The sequence below is a fragment of the Meles meles genome, chromosome 5 (assembly GCF_922984935.1).
Source record: "Meles meles chromosome 5, mMelMel3.1 paternal haplotype, whole genome shotgun sequence".
Lineage (NCBI taxonomy): Eukaryota > Metazoa > Chordata > Mammalia > Carnivora > Mustelidae > Meles > Meles meles.
The window spans coordinates 152,442,603-152,465,471 of record NC_060070.1 but is presented as its reverse complement, the minus strand read 5'-3'; the positions used below and the strand labels follow the sequence as shown (position 1 = coordinate 152,465,471).

Here is a 22,869-nt window from a genome sequence, read left to right as displayed (position 1 = left end):
CCTGCATTCAAAATGACTTTCAGGACATTATTGTAAGTGAACAGTACATAGCTCAGTTCCTAGTCAATATTCTACACCTTCTATCTACAATGATGCAGCAAAAATTTCAAAGGATGAAACATTTAGATCTTCTCTTTGTACCATTTTGTAATTTTTTTTTTTAGATTTTTATTTATTTGACAGCCAGAAATCACAAGTAGGCAGAGAGGCAGGCACAGAGAGAATAGAGGCAGGCTCACTCCCGAGCAGAGACCCCCCCACCCCCATGTGGGGCTCGATCCCAGGATCCTGGGATCATGACCTGAGTCGAAGGCAGAGGCTTTAACCCACTGAGCCACCCAGGTGCCCCCAATTTTGTAAATTTTTTGATCCAGGCTTCAACTGATCAATGCTTTGTGTCTCACATCTGCCCAAGGCCCCAGGCAATTTGAATGCAGGGACACATGAAAGGAAGAGAAATGACTTCTGTTTCCCAGGAAATCCCATGTTCCATGGAGCTTACTCCTTTTCACCAGGAGAAAACTTAGAGAAATAAATAAAATGTATGTGAGCTATTAAAGATCTCTGTGTATCTGAGGTTTATAGATAGCCATCTCATTATGAAATAAGTGTCACACAGTTCCGAATTCTGCACACTACCCAGTGCAGGTAGATGTGTTTGTGTATGGCTGAACACATACGCATAACAACTCTATTGTTCCCCATCCTGACTGCTGACCGGCTTCCCTAGAGCCTTGAACCCCTGATCTGGCCATGCTTGTGCCAAGTGATCTCACTGCAGAGACAGAATGTGGAGGCTGGAAATGACACCCAGGAGAGATCATGCACACGGTCAGGTCCTCTCTGTTCCACTATGACATCACAATATTCTTTCTTGGTATCAACACCTAGACTGTATCTTGACACCAGAGCAAGGCTTCATGTATGCCAGTAGGAAAACAGTTCTGTACACTGTTTATCCCTGATGGTGACAAATTTCCTGCTTTCTGTTATGTTTCAGCCACATCGTGGCAGTTATACCCAAATGGTCACTTTAAAGTCCCTCAAGTGAACTGTCTTTGGTGCAAAACCCTCAAGGTCTCATGACGTTGTAGAGCCTATTGTACTGCATGAACAAGTCCTTCTCTGAACCTGGGGCAAAATATTTATTTCCTTTAAGTGAATGTGTGAATGGTATTTGGATGTTTACAGCTCATGGATATAGGTTATAAAGATCAAAGGTGTCTGGGATTCATGCCAAAAAAAAAAAATCTGTTAAGAGACCAAACACAAGTTCAGGATTGTTCGGTGACATTTTTCTAATGTTAGGAATCTGCTCCCCATGGTGTCCATGCCTTGTCTGTAACAGACCCCACGGTTGTGTAAATTGTCACCAATATTATTTGGACCATTTCCTTCTGCGTGTTCACCAGTAAGTGTGGCATGGCTGTGCACCTGTACCCAAAGTTTGGCTAAATTATTTATTCCATCTGTGTTTAGCCCCTGGAGGTCAGGAGGATCATGATGCTCTAGAGCAAGTCCTGGGTTCTTCCAGCTCTTCTGCTTCTGAGGAACACAAGGCGCAACCCACTGGCTCAGGTAGTGATGGCAGAGACCCAGAATGTCAGTCAGATCACATGAAACACAGTTTTTAACAGAATGTGATTCATTACCAGTTATAGAAGGATACCAGCTAGCAGGAGTGTGTGGAGGAGGCCCCAGAGCCATCAGACACAGCTTGGCAGACCACTTGACTGCAACAGAAAGCCTCTTTCTTCTCAAATGTGAGGCAGATCTTCTGTGGTACGAGTCAGCACAGAGAAGGGCTGAGGGGATTCTCACATTATGTGTCCCTACCTTCATAGCCCTGTCCTGGCTTTAGGACTGTTATTTGGTAGCATATCTTCAGTGTGTAGAGTGTAGGTTCCAAACGGACCCTATGAATCAAGCTGCAATCACTACTAGGTCAGAAATCACAGCAAAGCCACCCCTGTGAGACCCTCATGTCCCTCAGAGTCTATGCATTTCAGTTACTGTTTGCCCGAGTTTTGCTCTGTCCAGGCTAAGTGAGGAGAGAGGAACAGGTTATAGGTCTCTGTGAGCCCTTTCCTTTGCAGGTGGCTTCTTTTCAGATGCTTGTCTTATAATACAGGTGAGAACTTCTTTCCTCACTGTGGTATTGGAGTGTATTTCAGACCAGGCCGTTCAGACTCTGGAACCACTGTGCATGGAAACGTGGTTTTCTGGGAAGGTAGACTCTGTGTCAGTGCTGAAATGAGTGCTGCTCAGAGGGGTCAGAGGATGGGGTCCCTCAGATGGTCTAGGGACTGGACACTTGCTTTGGGGAGGGAGACAGTTCCTTCATCCCCCAGGGTTCTTCCTCTTCTTTTGGAGTTAAATTAGTAAGAGTAGAGTTAATAGGAGAAAAACTCTGATGCTTTATTACTTGAACATGGAGGCTCAATGATGAAATTGAGACCCAAAAAAGTGACCAAGACAGGCAGTTTTTACACCTTTTATTCAGAGACAAATGTGTGCGGAATAGAGAGTATAATGGATATACGTGATTGGGAGCTTTATTTAGGAAGGAATTCTAATTGGAATTTGGGCTGATGTGGCAGATTCCTAGAAAAGTAGCAAGGTTTGTTTCTATAGCTTTCTCTACTCTAAGGTCCCTGCCTGTGGTGTCAGGATGTCTTTTTCTTCTTCATCCTGGTCAGGCTCCTTTCATGGGGAGATGTGTTTCCTGCTTTCAGGAGGACAGAGGACAGTGTGATGTCCTTGCACCTGCTGCTTCTGAAGTAGCTTCCATCCAAGATAGTCAGTATGACCTTGAGGCCCATTTTGGGATCTGCCCTGGGTCTCTCCCCTTGCCATACACTTGATGCTTTCTAAAAACTTAATTCCATTGATTTACACTGTTGGGTGGATTTATTTTAACCATTCGGACCTGAGCGCTGGGTATGGTACGTAAACAATGACTCTTGGAACACTGAAAAAATAAAATGAAATTAAAAGAAAGGAAAGTCAAGTAAAAAAGAAATCTATGAAGTCTTTAAGAAGTGTAAGGTCTTCTGATAAAGCAACATTTCTGAGGACAGTTTTAAGCTCTTTTGAGAATGATGTTTGCTGGTCTGTTCTTGACCTGTGTCTTTCGTCTCAGTGATCATCCTGGACATTTTTGTTCTTTAGGATTTTATTTATTTGTGTCAGAGAGAGAGAGAGAGAGGGAGAGAGATCACAGCACAAGCAGCAGAGGGAGAAGTGTGCTCCCCGCTGAGCAAGGAGCCTGATGATGGACTTGATCCCAGGTCCCCAGGATTATGAACTGAGCTGAAGGCAGATGCTTAATGTCTGAGCCACCCAGGCATCCCGCATCCTGGACATTTTTAATGGGTGGATTATTTGGGATCTCACGGTCAATGCAACGTCATGATCAATTGTCAAAGCCATTCCAGGAGTTCCCCCTGATTCTGTGTTGCAGGTCATAAACAGTGCTTTCCAGGTGTTTTTAAGTCCCCATTTCAACCATGTAGAAATATTGAAATAGTTTTGCAAGATTCTTTTTGGAAAACTTCTTTATTAACATATGGAAATGAGAACTCTGTTTTTTGTCTTTAAAGGAAGTATCTTGGCTACAATGTGTGTTTTAGCATAAAACCACCCTCTCTCTGATTCATTGTCTTTCTTGGAAAAACCATTGTATACGTCCCAAAGAATGTTTCTTCTCAAATGCCACCACGACTGTTTACATTCTGGCTTGCATTTAGATTGATGTAAGATATGTATTAGTACATTATCACACACACACATGGATATGCACTTGCACAAATAAATGTGTTCCACTTACAATCTCTTGTAGGTCAATCTCTGAACCCTTTTGTGAAGTTGAATAGTAGAAGAAACAATGTTTCCATTAGCTTGTACTACTTTGAAGTGACAGGATTATAAATGATGCATTTCCAATGTGTTCTGAAATGTGTACAAATATACCCAAGTATGTGTGGTAACAGTTTATTCCTGCAGGTAACATTGCAAAGGAAACAACCACTTACCAGGAGGTGGTGGGGACGTGTGCTGTTGACAAATTCCACACCAGTAAAGAACTGAATAGGGCAAACTATGCTCTTTTTGTTTTCATAAAAGATACACATAAGTAAATAAGTTTAGATATGCCATTTTTTCATTCTCTGGATTTAAATTTCGATCAGAAAGAGTGGGCTGTGTTTTTACATTGGATAATTCTAGAAAATCTCATTTAATAACTTTGTGGAAAGATTTTTTTAAAACTTACTCTTATTTTTTAAGATTTTATGTATTTGAGAGCGAGAGAAAGAGAGAGCATGAATGGGGAGGGGAGCAGCAGAGGAGAGGGAGAGGGAGAAGCAGACTTCCCACTGTGCAGGGAACAGAATGTGGGGCTCCAACCCTGGACCTTGAGATCATGACCTGAGCAGAGGGTAGATATTTAACTGACTGAGCCACCCAATGGCAGGGAGGGGCAGAGAGTGAGAGAGAACCTTAAGCAGAGTCTGGCCTGAGGGTGGAGCCTGACTTGGGGCTTGATCTCAGTACCCTGAGAACACAACCTGAGCCCAAACCAGGAGGCTGACTCTCAAACAAGTGTGCCACCTAGGAGCCCCCATAAGGAGATTTTTGTATTAAATAGCAGGAAAAATCTGACCTTAGGGGACAAATAGGAAGTGGGATGAAAAAATTGAGTGATATCTCTTGTATTTATTTATTTTCTCCCCAGATATACTAAGATAGAACTGACATGTAGCATTGAGCAAATTTAGGAGTAGAAAATATGAATATCTACATATAACAAAACTGTCACCAACCTAGGGTCACTTAAACCTCCATCTCATCACATAGTTACCCTTTCTTCTTTGTGGTGAGAACGATTGAGATCTACTCTCAGCCACTTTCAAGTCTGTAATACAATCACAGTAACTCTGTGCACCATGGACCATGCGGTGCATTAGCTCCTCAGGACTTTCATGTGATAAGTGGTAGTCGGTTCCCTTTACCCAACATCTCCCACTTCTCCCCCTCTTTCCCCTGGTGACCACATTTTGACTCTCTGTACCTACAGGTTCAACTTTTCTGGATCCCAAACTTACGTGGAACCAAAGAGTGTTTGTCTTGCTTTTCTGACTTATTTCACTTGGCAGTAATGCTCTCAAGGTCCATTCATGTGGTCACAAATGGCAGGATTTCTTCCTTCTCCTGGCTGAATAATATAGCTTTAGATACTTGATCCACATCCTCTTTCTCCGTTCATCTGTGTGGACACTTAGGTTGTCTCCACATTTGGCCATTGTGAATAGTGCTGCCGTGAATATGGGAGGGCATTCATCTCTGTGATATCCTGATTTCATTTCCTTTGGATGGATACTTAGAAGTTGGTTATGGATACAATAGCATTTCCCTTGCTATTTTTTTGAGGAATCTCCTTACTGCTTTCCTTGGAGGCTGTATCAATTTACATTCCCATCAACTGTGCAGGAGTGTTCCCTCACTGACTTTTATTATCTCTTGTCTTCTTTATGACAACCACTTTAACAGGTTCAAGTGATATCTGTGGTTGTGTTTTGCATGTTCTTGACATATCTCTTGGCTAGTTGTATGTCTTCTTTGGAAAAATGTCAATTCAGTTTCCCTGTCCTTTAAAAGAAGTACAATTGTTGGTTTTTATGCCCTTGAATTGCATGAGTTTCTTTTTTTAATTATTTTTCTATTTCTTTATTAACATATAATGTATTATTAGCCCCAGGAGTACAGGTCGGTGATTCACTAGTTTTACACACTTCACAGCACTCACCATAGCACACACCCTCCCCAATGTCCATAATCTCACCACACACTCCCTACTACCCCATCCCCAGCAACCCTCAGTTTATTTTGTGAGATTAAGAGTCTCATGGTTTGTCTCCCTCCCGATCTCATCTTGTTTCATTTATTCCTTTCCTACCCCCAGTCCCCACATTGCCTATCAGCTTCCTCATGTCAGAGAGATCATATGATAATTGTCTTTCTCTGATTGACTTATATTGCACAGCATAATACCCGCTAGTTTCATCCACATTGTTGCAAATGGGAAGATTTCATTTCTTTTAATGGTTGAATAGTATTACATTGTGTATATATATATACACCACTTCTTCTTTATCCATTCATCTGTTGATGGATATCTAGGTTCTTTCCATCGTTTGGCTATTGTGGACATTGCTGCTATAAACACTCAGATGCACATGTCCCTTCGGGTCACTACATTTGTATCTTTAGGGTAAATATCCAGTAGTGCAATTGCCGGGTCGTAGGGAAGCTCTATTTTCTACTTTTTGAGGAACATCCATGCTGTTTTCCAGAGTGTCTGCACCAGCTTGCATTCCCACCAACAGCGCAGGAGGGTTCGCCTTTCTTCGCATCCTTGCTTGCATCTGCCATTTCCTGACTTGTTAATTTTAGCCGTTCTGACTGGTGTGAGGTGGTGTCTGACTGTGGTTTTGATTTGTATTGAACTGCATGAGTTTCTTATATGTTTCAATATGACCCCTTATCAGGTAGAAGATATGTAAGTATTTTCTCCCTTTCTGTAGGTTGACTTTTCGTTTTCTTGATTGTTTCTTTTGCTGTGCAGAAGGTTTTTAGATTGATGTAATTTCGTTTATTAATGTTTTGCTTTTGTTGCTAATGCTTTTGGTGTCACATGCAGGCCCTGAGGTGAAATTGGATCACACAGGGGACCAGTTTGCAGGTAGGATAATGCTAGACCACCCTCATTTGATAAATGTCAACATGTCCATTGTCACGAATCTTTTCCTCGATGTTGTCTTGCAGGAGTTTTACCACTTCAGGTCTAACATTTGCCTCAATCCATTTCAAGTCAAGTTTTGTGAGGTATATAATATAAAGCTCCAATTTCATTTCTCTGCATGGACTTAGCCAGTTTTCTCAGGACCATTCATTAAGGGGACTATGTTTCCCCATAAATATCTCAACCTTTTTGTCAAATATCAGTTGTCTTTGTTGGCTTTTGGGTGTATGTCTGGGCTCTTCATTCAGTTCCTTTACTGTATGTGTCTGTCTTTTCAGCCAGTACCATACTGTCTTCATCACTAGAGCTTTATAATATAGTTTGAATCAGGGAGTGAGATGCTTCCTACTTTGTTCTTCTCTGTCATGGTAGCTTTGAAAATTGGGAAATTTTGTAGCTCCATACAGATTTTAAGTTTGTTTTTCTCTATCTGTGAAAATGTCAATCAAATATTGATAGGGATTTCTTTGAATCTATAATGGTTTGGGGTAGCATGGACATTTTAGGAATATGAATTCTTTTAAGTCATGAATATAGATTATCTTAATTCACTTTTGATTTCTTTCATCAAAATCTTATAGTTTGAAGTGTATAGATCTTGGTTCAGCTTATTCCTGTGTTTTTTTTGTTTTTGATGCTATAGCAAATGGGTTGAAAAAAATCTTTTCCCATATTGGTTGTTATTGTATAGAAAGGCAACAAATTTGTGTATGTTGAGTTTCTATTCTATGACTTTATTAAACTTATTGGTGAGTTCGAACACTGTGTTTGTGGTGTCTATGAATTTCTCTATATAAGATCATATTATTTCCAAACAAAGATGATTTCACTTAAAAAAAAATTGGATTCCATTTATTCCATTTCTTCCCTCAGATTGCTGAGACTGGGTCTTCCTGTCTATGTTCTGTAAGAGTCCTGAAGGTGTCATCTTTCTCTTGTTTCTGATCTTAGAGGAAAAGCTTCCAGCCTTCTGCCATTGAGTGTGTTAACCATGGGTTTGTCACATACGGCCTCTATTACATTGAGACATATTCCTTCTACACCTAATTTGTTGAGTGTGTTTACCATGAAAAGACATCGTGTTTTGTTAAATGATTTTTTTTTTGCCTCTATTGAGGTAATCTATTTGATTTTTCTCTTTCATTCTACTAACGTGGTGCCCCACATCTATAGATTTCGTATGTTGGCTTCTCCTGCATCCTGTTATACATCTTGATGATGGTGTATGAACTTCTTAACCTGGTGTTGAATTTTGTTTGCTAATATTTTTTAGAGGTTTATTTATGTATTTGGCAGAGAGGGAGAGAAAGCACAAGCAGGGGGCATACTAGAGGGAAAGGGAGAAATGGACTCCTTGCTTTGCGGGGAGAACTCAATCCCAGGACACTGGGATCAGGATCTGAAGCAAAGGCAGCAACATAACTGACTGCACCAGCCAGATGCAGTTCTTAGATGATTGTTCTTTTTGTTTGTTTGTTTGTTTGTTTGTTTACAGCATAACTATGTTCATTGTTTTGGCATCACACCCAGTGCTCTATGCAGTACCTGCCCTCCCTATTAACCACCACCTGGTTCCTCAACCTCCCACCCCCCGACCCTTCAAAACCCTCTGGTTGATTTTCAGAGTCCATAGTCTCTCATGGTTCCACTCCCCTTCCAGTTTCCCTCAACTCCCTCTCCTCTCCATCTCCCCATGTCCTCCATGTTCTCTGTTATGCTCCACAAATAAGCGAGACCATATGATACTTGACTCTCTCTGCTTGACTTATTTCTCTCAGCATAATCTCTTCCAGTCCCGTCCATGTTGCTACAAAGGTTGGGTATTCATCCTTTCTGATGGAGGCACAATACTCCATTGTGTATATGGACCACATATTCCTTATCCACTCATCCGTTGAAGGGCATCTTGATTCTTTCCACAGTTTGGCGACCGTAGCCATTGCTGCAATAAACATTGGGGTACAGGTGGCCATTCTTTTCACTACATCTGTATCTTTGGGGTAAATACCAAGCAGTGCAATTGCAGGGTCATAGGGAAACTCCATTCTTAATTTCTTCAGGAATCTCCACACTGTTCTCCAGAGTGGCTGCACCAACTTGCATTCCCACCAACAGTGTAAGAGGGTTCCCCTTTCTCCACATCCTCTCCAACACACGTTGTTTCCTGTCTTGCTAAATTTGGCCATTCTAATTGGTGTCAGGTGGTATCTCAATGTGGTTTTAATTTGAATCTCCCTGATGGCAGTGATGATGAACATTTTTTCATGTGTCTGAGAGCCATTTGTATGTCTTCGTTGGAGAAGTGTCTGTTCATATCTTCTGCCCATTTTTTGATATGATTATCTGTTTTGTGTGTGTTGAGTTTGAGAAGTTCTTTGTAGATCCTGGATATCAACCTTTTGTCTGTACTGTCATTTGCAAATATCTTCTCCCATTCCGTGGGTTGCCTCTTTGTTTTGTTGACTGTTTCCTTTGCTGTGCAGAAGCTTTTTTTTTTTTTTTTTTTTTTTTCCCTTTTTATTTATTTTTTTTTCAGCGTAACAGTATTCATTCTTTTTGCACAACACCCAGTGCTCCATGCAAAACGTGCCCTCCCCATCACCCACCACCTGTTCCCCCAACCTCCCACCCCTGACCCTTCAAAACCCTCAGGTTGTTTTTCAGAGTCCATAGTCTCTTATGGTTCGCCTCCCCTCCCCAATGTCCATAGCCCGCTCCCCCTCTCCCAATCCCACCTCCCCCCAGCAACCCCCAGTTTGTTTTGTGAGATTAAGAGTCATTTATGGTTTGTCTCCCTCCCAATCCCATCTTGTTTCATTTATTCTTCTCCTATCCCCCTACCCCCCCCATGTTGCTTCTCCATGTCCTCATATCAGGGAGATCATATGATAGTTGTCTTTCTCCGATTGACTTATTTCACTAAGCATGATACGACGACGTGGATGGAACTAGAGTGTGCAGAAGCTTTTGATCTTGAAGAAGTCCCAAAAGTTCATTTTTGCTTTTGTTTCCTTGGCCTTTGGAGACATATCTGGAAAGAAGTGGCTGTGGCTGATATCGAAGAGGTTACTGCCTATGTTCTCCTCTAAGATTCTGATAGATTCCTGTCTCACGTTGAGGTCTTTTATCCATTTCGAGTTTATCTTTGTGTACGGTGTAAGAGAATGGTCGAGTTTCATTCTTCTACATATCGCTGTCCAGTTTTCCCAGCACCATTGATTGAAGAGACTGTCTTTTTTCCATTGAATATATTTTCCTGTTTTGTCGAAGATTATTTCACCATAGAGTTGAGGGTCCATATCTGGGCTCTCCACTCTGTTCCACTGGTCTATGTGTCTGTTTTTATGCCAGTACCATGCTGTCTTGGTGATCACAGCTTTGTAGTAAAGCTTGAAATCAGGTAACGTGATGCCGCAATTTTGTTTTTGTTTTTCAACATTTCCTTAGCAATTTGGGGTCTCTTCTGACTCCATACAAATTTTAGGATTATATGCTCTAGCTCTTTGAAAAATACCGGTGGAATTTTGATTGGAATGGCATTAAAAGTATAGATTTCTCTAGGCAGTATAGACATTTTAACAATGTTTATTCTTCCAATCCAAGAGCATGGAACAGTCTTCCATCTTTTTGTGTCTTCTTCAATTTCTTTCATGAGCGTTCTGTAGTTCTTCGAGTACAGGTCCTTTACCTCTTTGGTTAGGTTTATTCCCATTTATCTTATGGTTCTTGGTGCTATAGTAAATGGAATCGATTCTCTAATTTCCCTTTCTGTATTTTCATTGTTAGTGTATAAGAAAGCCACTGGTTTCTGTACATTGACTTTGTATCCTGCCACGTTACTGTAGTTCCTCGAGTACAGGTCCTTTACCTCTTTGGTTAGGTTTATTCCCAGGTATCTTAGGGTTCTTGGTGCTATAGTAAATGGAATCAATTCTGTAATTTCCCTTTCTGTATTTTCATTATTAATGTATAAGAAAGCCACTGATTTCTGTACATTGACTTTGTATCCTGCCACGTTGCTGAATTGCTGTATGAGTTCTAGTAGTTTGGGGGTGGAGTCTTTGGGGTTTTCCATATAAAGAATCATGTCATCTGCGAAGAGAGAGAGTTTGACTTCTTCCTTGCCAATTTGGATACATTTTATTTCTCTTTGTTGTCTGATTGCCATTGCTAGGACTTCTAATACTATGTTGAACAAGAGTGGTGAGAGTGGGCATCCTTGTCGTGTTCCTGATCTCAACGGGAAGGCTGCAAGCTTTTTCCCATTGAGGATGATATTTGCTGTGGGTCTTTCATAGATAGATTTTTGAAGTTCAGGAATGTTCTTAAATGTTCTTTTTTTTAAAGATTTTATTTATTTACTTGACAGACAGAGATCACAAGTAGGCAGAGGAAGGCAGAGAGAGAGAGAGGGGGAAGCAGGCTCCCAACTGAGCAGAGAGCCGGATGCGGGGCTCGATCCCAGGACCTTGGGATCATGACCTGAGCTGACGGCAGAGGCTTAACCCTCTGAGCCACTCAGGCACCCCAGTTCTTAAATGTTCTTAACGATGCTAGTTCTTAAATGATCGGGAGTGAAAGAGTAGTTATACTTCTATTAGACAAAATATGGTTCAATCCAAAAAGGGTTGCAAGGGTAAATTAGAGTGGACAACTGAGTCTGAAGGGCTAGTATTACCTCTGAGAGATATTTTTATGTCACAAGAGTGAAATCCATGCTTTAGGGACTGAAGATGGATGTGTTTTTAGTGGTCCCAGGAGTGTCCTGTCCCATGGAACTCATTAGCCTCAGCTGCAGTATTCAGAGTTTGGCTCCCAGAGACAGCCAAAGAGGAAGTCTCTGGAGAGGGGACATCAAGAGGTCATCAATCTCTGGCTTCCAGTTTGACTGGGAGTGAAACTATGTCTCCATTTAACTTCCATTTACCATTCCATGTAATAGTAGTAGCTACAATATTCTTTGCTAGTGTTTAAATTCCTTTTTAAATTTGAGACACACATTATTCACATAACATTGTAATAGTTCTAGGCATACAATGTAACGGTTCCTTACTGGTCTATGAAGTGGAGTCATCACCCCAGTGATTGTGGTTAACATGCACTGCTGCAAGCAGTCACCTCTCTTCATCTAGAGATGAGAACGTTTATGATTTATTCTCTTAGCAATTTTCAAATATGTGATATGGTATATCAATACTCCTTTAGTTCTGGATCAGCATGTGGAGCTCGAGGGCTGCGTGAGATAGGACAGCATATAATGAATGACTGTAAGGGAATGATGAGGTTATCCACAGCATCATTAAGGACGCCAGTCGTGGTGACTGAGATGTTAGATGATCCCTTTGTTAAAAGAGAGATGGCAAGAGGCAGTGCTCCTACTTTGGGCTCAACTGTGTCCCAGCAAAAGCTGTGGTCATATCCTAACATCTTGTGCATATGAATGTGACCTGTTTGAAGAGAAAGTCTTTGCAGATATAATCAAATGATGAGAGGGTTCTATGTGATGAAGGTGGCCTTTAATCCAGAATGGCCAGTGTCTTTATGAGAAGCGAAATCAGAGACACAGACACAGATACAGGAAGAATGCCATGTGACCACAGAGGGAAATTTGGAGAATGATGAATCTACAAACCAAGGAAGACCAAGGATTTCTGGCATCAGGAAGCTAAAAGAAAGACTTGAAACACATTCTCCTGTAGAACCTTCAGAAAAGGGGTACCCAGATGGTACCTGATTTTAGACTGGCTTCCTGTACCATGAGGGAAAATGTGTCTTGTTTTAATTTTTTTTTTAAATTTAAATCTTAGGTGGTTAACATACAGTACAATATTGGTTTCTGGAGCAGAATTCAGTGATTCATCGCTTGCATGAAACACCCAATGCTCTTCCCAAGAGTCCTCCTTCATACCTTTCACCCATTTTACCTCACCACTACCCACCTCCCTCTGTCAGTGCTCAGTGTGTTCTCTGTCATGAAGACTCCCTTATGGCTACATTCCCTCCCTTCGTTTTCTCTTTTCCCCCTTCTCATATGTTCGTGTCTTTTCTTTCTTAAATTCACATATGAATGAGATCATATGGTAGCTGTCTTTCCCTAACTGTGTTATTTCACTAAGCATAATACACTCCAGCTCCATCTACATTGTTGCAAATGCCAAGACTTCATTCTTTGTGATGGCTGAGTAGTATTCCACATCTTCTTTATCCATTCGTCAGTCGATGGACATTTGGGATCATTCCATAATTCAGCTATTGTTGGTAATGCTGGTGTAAACATTGGGGTGCAAGTATCCCTTTGACACTGTATTTTTGTATTGTTTGGATAAATTCATGGTAGTGCAAATGGTGAGTTGTAGGATAGCTCATGTTTAATTTTTTGAGGAACCTACATACCATTTTCCAGATCGGCTGCACCAGCTTGCATTGCCAGTAACAGTGCAGGAGGGTTCCCCATTCTCTGTTTCCTCCCCCATATCTGATGTTTCCTCTGTTGTTAATTTTAGCCTTTATGACAGGTGCGACATGATATCTCATTGTGGTTTTGATATGTATTTCCCTGATGCCGAGTGACATTGAGCATTTTTTTTTAATGTGCCTGTTAGGCATTCAGATATCTGTTCTCTGTGTAACTGGTCTGTCTTTGTGTGGTCTGTCTCTTTCAGCTTCTGTCATTTGTCCCTCTGGATTTGTCTTCTCTGTTTCTCCCTTTTTGGGGAGGCATTTCATTTTCATTTTCCCTACGTAGGCTCTTCATCTGTTTATCCCGTGGTCACCACGGATCCCAACGCAGGCAGCAGTGCAGGGCAGTGACATCTCACTTAGCAGGAAGGTTGGGCTGTTCCCAGTGCTTCCCTCACAGGGAGGACAGGTAGTGAGGAAGAGGACTGCAGAGCTGGGAAGAGTTCAGAGACCAGAGACAGCCTGTTGGAGAATGTACTGAGCTGGTGGCAATTTAGATCTTTCAGAGGAAAGACCATCCTCACTGAGGGGCACCTGGGTGGCTCAGTCAGATAAGCGTCTGCCTTTGGCTCAGGTCATGATTCCAGGGTTCTAGGATTGAGCCCCGCATCTGGCTCCCTGCTTAGCTTGGAGTCTGCTTCTCTCTATCCCTTTACTCCTTCCCCTGCTTTTTCTCTGTCTCTCAAATAAATAAATAAAATCTTAAAGAAAAAAGAACTGAATGGTTATGATATTGCCTCCCTTGCTAACTGGACATGGAGAGAACTTCAGCTTGCCTCCACCCAAATGCATACCTTTCTCTCTCCTTTGCTCTTGACTTTGTTATAAGCAGCCCTTTGATACCATTTTTAGTTGTGACTATAATGTGCTATAATTATAGCCTTACCGCACACGTATGAGTTCATGAAGAACAGTCTGTTTTACCTGTTTTTGAACTTATGCAGAGGGATTGTTTACTTTGTAACTTGCATCCTTTCCTCAGCACTTTATGTGAAAAAGATTGTTTCAATTTGTTTAGTTGGAGTGTTATTCAGACTGTTGGAAAGTACTTCTGTATGATTAGGTCACAATTTATCAGTTTACTGGGGTTGGGTCTTTGGATTCATCCAGGTCTTGGTTAATAGCAATGATACTGTTGTGGAGTGTTCTTATATGTGTGTCTTGGGGCAGGCGATGGAGGTGATGGATAATATGGGATCCAGGAATGTGAGTGTGGGTCAGCGTCTCCAGATAATGCCTCATGATCGTCAAAGTGACTTGAGCGTGTGAGGCTGGCAGTGAGTGGGGCCTGGACACAGAGCATTAACAGCAGGTCTGTGATTCTTTCCCGAGTCAGGACACCCACACTGTAGTGCCTGCCAGTTCCCCCTCTGACTCTCAGGAGGGGATCTACGTGGTACAAGGATAACTGAGAAAATTCAAATCTAAGATCATTTTCAGCAGGAAGTAGTTAATGTCTTTTGGTTGAACAGGGTAAATGAACCTGAAACTTATGGATCTAGGAGAAACAGCCACTAACCACCGAACTTCCTTCCTTTTTCTGTAGTGATTATTTTAACTATCCCAATAAATTAAAAATCATTTGGAACTTAAATGCAAGACTAGTTGAAATTAAATAATGTGTGTGTTTGTAAAAAGAGATGATTTTTTAAAAACTGAGTACATCACTAAAACCTATCAGTATAAACTGAACAGTGTTCTAGATGATTTCAGATTTTGTTTTCCCCTTGCTCTATTAGAAGTTTGGTAGAATTGGGTTGCCTTCCTTTATATTCATGCTAATGATAAGAATGTTCTTAATTAGAGAGTGTCAAGTATCATATGGTTTCACTTACTTGTGGTGCATAGCAAAAAACATGGAGGACATGGGGAGATGGAGAGGAGAAGGGAGTTGAGAGAAATTGGAAGGGGAGATGAACCATGAGAGACTACAGACTCTGAAAAAAAACCTGAGGGTTTTGAAGGGGCGGGGCGTGGGAAGTTGGGGGGACTAGATGATGGGTAATAGAAAGGGCATGTATTGCAGGGAGCACTGGGTGTGGTGCAAAAACAATGAATACTGTTACGCTGAAAATAAACAAAACAAACAAACAAACAAAAAGAATGTGCTTAATTATTATCTCTGTGATCCCATATATATTGGTTATAAATGAAATTAAATTAATAATTTATTCACATATTTACATTAAAATTATATAGCTGAATTGTTTAATGTAAATATTTGGTCAGCTGTGAGGATAAAAATCTTAGGAGATTTGTAAAACCTATAGATTATTTAGAGATGATAGCCAAGGTGGCTGGGGAGATCACGGGAGTTATTTGTCCTCTGTGAAATATGTGAAATAACAAAGGAGACAATCAAGGTCTCCTCTGACATTGTCCTTGATCGTCATTCTCCCTGAGGACAGCCATCTCTGGACAGCTCAGTGACAGGGGCTCATTAACAGTGTGGAGCAGCTGCTCCCCAGATACATCAGCCAAGGAAATGCATTAGGGTTTTGGTGCCAGCCCAGCCACAGCTGAGTGTCACAGCACCCTCTCCTGTGTCATAAGGGACTCCCTGTCATAAAGGTAGTCACTGCTTTCACAAGACCATAGTGGAGTTTGCAATTGCTTTCATCTCCTACGTCCTAGAGGCAAAGTACAGATCTCTGTACCACATGAAGACACGTGAAGTCATCACAGAAAGCATCCTTTTGCTTAGGAAAAACCTACAGATAACCCAGATTGGGTATAGTCAGCCTTTGCACTTACTGTGTACAACTTAGTGCCAATCTCCAGTACTGTCTTTAGAAAATGACTTGGAACGGAGGCTGGGAAATAGCTTAGAACCCACAGAGAAGGTGAGCAAAGGGGAGTGAAATGGAACTTGGTCTGTGTGTTGCTTTAGGAATGGAAGATGGGTTTCTTTTTAGTAGGGAATGTTCTTGAAACAGAAAAGCTGTATTGGGTTGCATAATGTTCCATTGTCTAAAGGAACAGACGGTGGTAGTTCACAAACTCTAAGAACAAAATTTAGCTGTTCGTTACAGACTCCACCAAATCATTCCCAGACGTTTCAGTGTGCGGCAGTCCATTCATTATATCTGTGCATGCACACGTGGAAAACACTTTAAGTATGCATCTATAGTGGTGGTAAAATATGACCTTCAGTAATGGAATTAGAGTATGCATATGTGTGAAAGTATCAGACTCTAGGATTCCATGCTTTCCAATTGGTTTGTATTGTCCGTGAAAACAGACAGTATTTGTTTTCTATGCTGAAAGCTCATTGTCAGTGTTTATCATTTCTAAATGGTCATTTTCTCCCTTACGAGTTACCAACATGTCTAAAATATGTAGGGAGTTTTTTAAAAATGCTATGTTGAAGATTACAACAGGAGAATTCCATATTGTGTCAAAGTGTTTCTATTCAGACACTGGGTTCCATCCTTCTATCCTTGCACAGGATCGTGAATGGACTCTTGTATGAATGCTGTTGGGACCCTGCTCAGACGCTCTTTACCTGGCGGCTGCTCTGATCCTAACCCTGTGTGTTAGGAATATGGGCCGCCAGGTGCACAGCCATTCCCTTCTTCAGAGATTTGCCCTCAGCTGAGAGGGAGCCACTTGGCCAGGGGGTCTTGTGAACATATTTGAGGCAGCTCACAGCCAGGGACAGACTCACAAGAGATAAAAGGCTACCAATATTGAGGCAGGACTAAGTCTGATGCAATGCATGCTGCAGAACTGTGCTGCCCAATACTGGAGTAAGTAGCCACAGAAAGTCATTTAAATTTAAATTAATTAAAATAAATAAAGTACAAAATTCAGTTTCTCCGCTAGGCTATTTTAAATGCTCAGGTAGTGATGTGTGGATAGTGGCTGCTGCATTAGACAGCGAAGGCTGAGTATTTCCACCAGCACAGATGCATACTTGTATGGGAGAGTGGTGTCCAGCTTCTTACAGGATCAGGCTCATGCCATCTTCCACCTGAGACCACATCCTGGCTTAGCAGCATTCTCTGCTCTGTTTTGCTTCCCTCATCTCCTTTATCCTGAGAGCATTCCCTGAACAAACCACGTGCCATGGAAATCCTGCTTGATTCTCTACTCCCATGCAACCTGGTGGAGAGCACCGTCCCTGTTCATGCGACCTGTCATTTCCAGTGTTGTGATAGCTGCCTTCACCTCACTAGCTCATCTTGCATTGCCCTTGGGGGCCTGTTGTAGAATATGTGAGATCAGCTCAGACCTAGGGGACAGAAGCTTTATTAACGTTATGGATTTTCATTCCTAGCACTCTCAGCACTATTTCAGGATTCATTCGGGGTCTGGATAGGGCACAGTTTGTATGTAAATTATGTCAGTGACTGTTACATTTTTGAAGTATCTCCAAAACAGACATTATCTTGATATCTTTGACCTTTAAAATATGTACTTCGCATACTGAGTATCTTGTTTTATGGAAACATTTATTATTCCACTAAAATTAGTAGACTTCTGTGTCAGCATTGAACACTGACGGTAATGGCTCTATCAGCTTTCGTGTACTGGTACCAAATATTTAACCTCTTCCATTAGATGTCTGTTCTCTTATTTTTTATTGTAGAATTGTATTTTTTTGAGGTGTCATTTCCACTTTATTGTTTTTAGATGGTGATTATTACATAAAATGCCATTGTATCTGTTTTGTACAATCTATTTATTTTTGTTTCACCTAATAGCTCTTTTCTCTCTCAACGTATAATCTGTGCTTTTCTCAAGGATTTATTGTTTTGTATGCAAGATAATAATTTTTATTGTATTTGTAACTGGATTTTCCTCTACCGTATCACATCATGATAATTGCTAGAGGTGGCGTTCTGTGCTCCTTACATAGGATGGGTGTGTTTACTTTTCCAGCCAGGATTATTTACATAGTTTGTCCAAGAGGAATGAATGTCTCTTAATGCATTCAGGCATTTGATACCTGCCTACGTAGAGATGGCGGTTTTTAATCTACTCACACAAGTCTTTAACGTGGGAAGAAGTAGGCGAAATGAAGTTTTTCATTTAACCTTAGGCTACACATGTCCTTTCTCTGGGAAGATGTGTTCTGTGGCGGTGCACACAGATTGGAGAGGGACCGGTGCTGAGCGGAGGAGGTGGAAGGGAAGAAAGCGAGCCAGATCAGCAGCACAAGCTGTTGAGATCGGAAGAGTGCATTATGCAGCCCCCTCTTTCTCACGTCCAGTGCCGCTCTAGAGGAATAGTTTTCCTAGATGTAATGTGGGAAAAATAAGAAGAAGATGGTGGATTATGACAAGAGTATTCCTGTTCCCTCCCAGGGTTCTCTCTAGGAAGGCACTGGAAGCAATTGTAACCTCCACAGACAATCCCATTCTTTTTCTCTCTTTTAGTTGGCATCTCCTTTGCCTGGTACTTTATTTTTCAACTGAAAATCATATTCATTTTTGTACCTGTCCGATAGAAGCCGTTCAGCATTCTTTAGATATGTGTATACACACATACACATACATACATAATCTGGAAAAGAAGGAAACCATTTGTAGAGGTTCAGCTCACCAGAGTTTTGTCTTCTCTTCTCTTCCTTCTTAGTCCTTATTGATAAGATAACATTAAAATATATCACTATTTATTGTGATGGTACAATATGATATTGGTGTTTTCCTTGGATGAGTAACATTTCCCTTTTGTCCTCCTTATTTTGTTGAGTAATGCCTTCATTAGACACCTTGAAAACACCACCATTTATTTCAGATAATTTATCTGTATTTGTGCATGTGTGCATGTAACTGTGGTTTGTTTTTCTTTGCTCTTTTGAGAGTCTGGGCACATTCCCTGTTGTTGCACGTTTACACTCTCTCAGATACTTTATAACTAATTCCATTAAGAAAGGTTTTGTGGGGAGGTTTTTCTTTTTTTCTTTTTTTTTTTTGTTTTCTGTTTTGTTTTGTTTTTCGGTGGATACAGCTGAATGCATTTCTACAGGAAATCCAAGGAACTATAAAATAATGTGAAATACTGTATCCTCTATTCTGATTCCATAAAACTTATTTTAAGCCAGTTTTGTACCAATTTCTTTCACATACCAGTGGGTCTGCCCTGAAACGTGATTCAGATATTTAGTCTTAGAAGAACAAGAAATGAACTGTATGCCTAAGCATTTGAACATGATATAACTGAAACACTCATTTTCTGAGCCTCTTTGGTTGGTTTATAACTGCTTCTTCAGTACTAAGCAGCTGGAAGAATAGGGTCATCAGACTCACCTGAGCGCTGGTAACATATCTGATTCAGCATCATTAACTCTGCAAGACAGCTTCGAGAAGGTACTAACCTAATGTTGACAGGTATCTGAGATTTGAGATAATACTAGAATATCCTTTTTATGACTTCTGTGTAGCACTCCAAGGTTTCCATTATAGGTATTTACCTGTCATTGATTTGGGAATAAATCTGTCTTTATCTCTATATATTTATCTAATCGATTACTTCATCATAGAAGTGGTGTGAAGCATTACCCTTCGTATATAGATTATACAGTTAGGTAACTTTTTAAAGTATTTATTCTGATTAGAATGTGGATGGTGAATAGTCCAATCTTTTTCAGGAATTTCATGTGCTCTGGTTGGCAATGTGTGAAACAAAAGTGTGCAGAAGGAAGAGGAAAGTTGTGGCCACTGAGTTTTAGGGCTCTGATTCCACCTGACTCTGCATGACCAAGGTATGTTCAGAGTTCCTGAAAATTGACACAGTAGGGAGCCTGGGTGGCTCAGTGGGTTAAGCCGCTGCCTTCAGCTCAGGTTATGATCTCAGGGTCCTGGGATCGAGTCCCGCATCGGGCTCTCTGCTCAGCAGGGAGCCTGCTTCCCTCTCTTTCTCTCTCTCTCTCTGTCTGCCTCTCTGCCTACTTGTGATCTCTCTCTGTCAAATAAATAAATAAAATCTTAAAAGAAAATTGACACAGTAATTTTAAGCATCTTTAGGCAAAGTTAAGCACTGTATTACATGGTGGTGTTTTCAGGTTCTCTCTGATTGTGTGTTTAGTTGTTTTACTCCTCTTAGGAAACACAAATTCCAAACGTGTAGCTTTCATAAATATAGTATCTTAGAGAGGTAATTCTGACACAATGTTTATAGGCAGAACTACTACTGATACTACTGATATTTTGAATGTAATTGAATTATTTGTATATGTACATTCTAGCTCTTAAATTCCCATATCTGAACACATTCTGCATTTATTTTGTATTATATTCCATTGCAGTATAATAGTAGCAATAATGTGCATGTGTATATGTATATGTATATATATATAAATATATATATATACATATATAAATATATATATATACATATATATATGTATATATATATATATTGCACTACTGGGTATTTACCCTGAAGATACAAATGTAGTGATTCACAATCACTACATTATATATATATATATATATAATATATATATATATATATATATATATCACTAAACATATATATACCCTGAAGATACAAATGTAGTGATTCACAATCACTACATTATATATATATTGATTGTGAATCACTACATTTGTATCTTCAGGGTAAATACCCAGTAGTGCAATTACTGTTGGTAGGGTAGCTCTATTTCCAACTTTTTCATCTATTTTCAACATTTTGAAGAACCTCCATGCTGCTTTCCAGAGTGGTTGCACCAGCTTGCATTTCCACCAACAGGGTAGGAGGGTTCCCCTTTCTCTGCATCCTCCCCAGCATCTGTCATTTTCTGACTTGTTAATTTTAGCCATTTGACTGGTGAGAGGTGGTATCTCATTGTGGTTTTGATTTGTATTTCCCTGAAGCCAAGTGATGTGGAGCACTTTTTCATGTACATTCTAGCTCTTAATTTCCTATCTCTGAACAAATTTTTAGTTTCTTTTGTATTATATTCCATTGCAGGTGAGCTGTATACAAATCCAGTTCTGTAAAACAGAAGATACATATTTGCAGTAATGTCTCTCCCTCTGTCTGCATCTCCTTCTGATTCTTTCTGATTGTTCTCCTTCTATTTCCTTCATCCTTATTATCTCTAAAATGTATGTACATACTTACAGTCCATTAAGTCCCATTAAGTTCAGACCAAAAGACCTTTTATAGCTAAGCCAATGCCAACATGAAGTCCATTATTTTGTTTTTCCCGTATTACATATTAAAGATTTACTTTTTGTGATAATGTGGAGGTAAACTGGTGTAAGATATGTCAATTTCAATCATTTATTGAAACAGTTACTTTTAGTCTGCCATGGCCTGTCTTATAACATGAGAGATCCACATCCACTGGCACCAACCTTTTTTTTTTTTTTTGTAGGTTTCTTTTAAAAGTTGCTAAACACTTGATTCTGACAGGAAACATGGGCTAACAGAGGATGGAACAGAAAAATGGCAGTTCTTTCACAGGGTTTATCCTGCTGGGGTTCTCTGACCGGCCTCAACTGGAGCTAGTCCTCTTTGTGGTCCTCCTGATCTTCTATCTGTTCACTCTGCTGGGAAACACCACCATCATTGCCTTGTCCTTCCTCGACCCAAATCTACATACTCCCATGTACTTTTTCCTCTCCAACCTAAGCTTCCTGGACCTGTGTTACACGACCAGCACTGTCCCGCAGCTCCTGGTTCATCTCAGGACAGAAGACAAGTCTATCTCGTTTGGTGGCTGTGTAGTTCAAATGTTTGTCTTCTTAGGGCTGGGATGCACGGAATGCATTCTGTTAGGGGTCATGGCGTTTGACCGCTATGCAGCCATCTGCAAGCCCCTGCAGTACACCATGATCATGCACCCCCGTCTCTGTGCCCTCATGGCTTCTGCATCGTGGTCCTTTGGTTTTGGCAACTCCTTATTGCAGACAGTGCTCATCTTCCTTTTACCACTTTGTGGGAGAAATAAATTAGACCACTTCCTTTGTGAGGTCCCTGCAATGATCAAGCTTGTCTGTGTTGACACCACTGTGAATCAGTCTGAGCTCTTCTTTGCCAGTGTGGTCATCCTCCTCATACCTGTGACTTTAATCATCTTCTCCTATGGTCAGATCGTCAGGGCAGTCTTAAGAATAAAGTCATCTGCAGGGCAGAGGAAAGCGTTTGGTACATGTGGGTCCCACATCACAGTGGTCTCCCTGTTCTATGGCACAGCCATCTATGCTTACCTCCAGCCCAGCAACAACTACTCCCAGGATCAGGGCAAGTTTGTTTCTCTTTTCTATGCCATCATCACCCCCACAGTCAACCCCATCATATATACACTGAGGAACAAGGATGTGACGGGAGCAATGAAGAAGGTGTTTTGCAGGGGCCAGGACTCCAGATGACCGGGTGGGGAAGACCCTTTGATGGAACACATTGAATCCCAGAGTGATTAGGATGTTTGTGATCTACGTGGATCATCTAAAATTTCTGGTGATAAGTTTCAAGGGAATACTTAGTTCATTCTTTTATGCAAATGAGTGCTCAAAATCCAAGTTCAAGGATTCAAACAACTTCAAGAGAGGCTGATTTTTGTTCCTAGATCCAATACACACACACACACACACATATATATATATATGGATTTATTATTTAATTTGATAAAGACAGAGCATGAGCAGCAG

The 22,869-nt window shown here is 40.8% G+C and overlaps 1 protein-coding gene across 1 annotated transcript; it reads left to right on the top strand.

Moving 5' to 3' along the window:
* Positions 1–21,651: 21,651 nt before the first annotated feature.
* LOC123942017 (putative olfactory receptor 2B8) lies at positions 21,652–22,590 on the top strand. Its single transcript, XM_046005941.1, has one exon. The coding sequence runs from the start codon at positions 21,652–21,654 to the stop codon at positions 22,588–22,590; it is 939 nt and encodes a 312-aa protein (XP_045861897.1).
* The last annotated feature ends 279 nt before the right edge of the window (positions 22,591–22,869 follow it).

Excerpts from the sequence above, each read along its gene's own strand:
- LOC123942017 (XM_046005941.1), top strand. The coding sequence starts at position 21,652 with ATGGAACAGAAAAATGGCAGTTCTTTCACAGGGTTTATCCTGCTGGGG.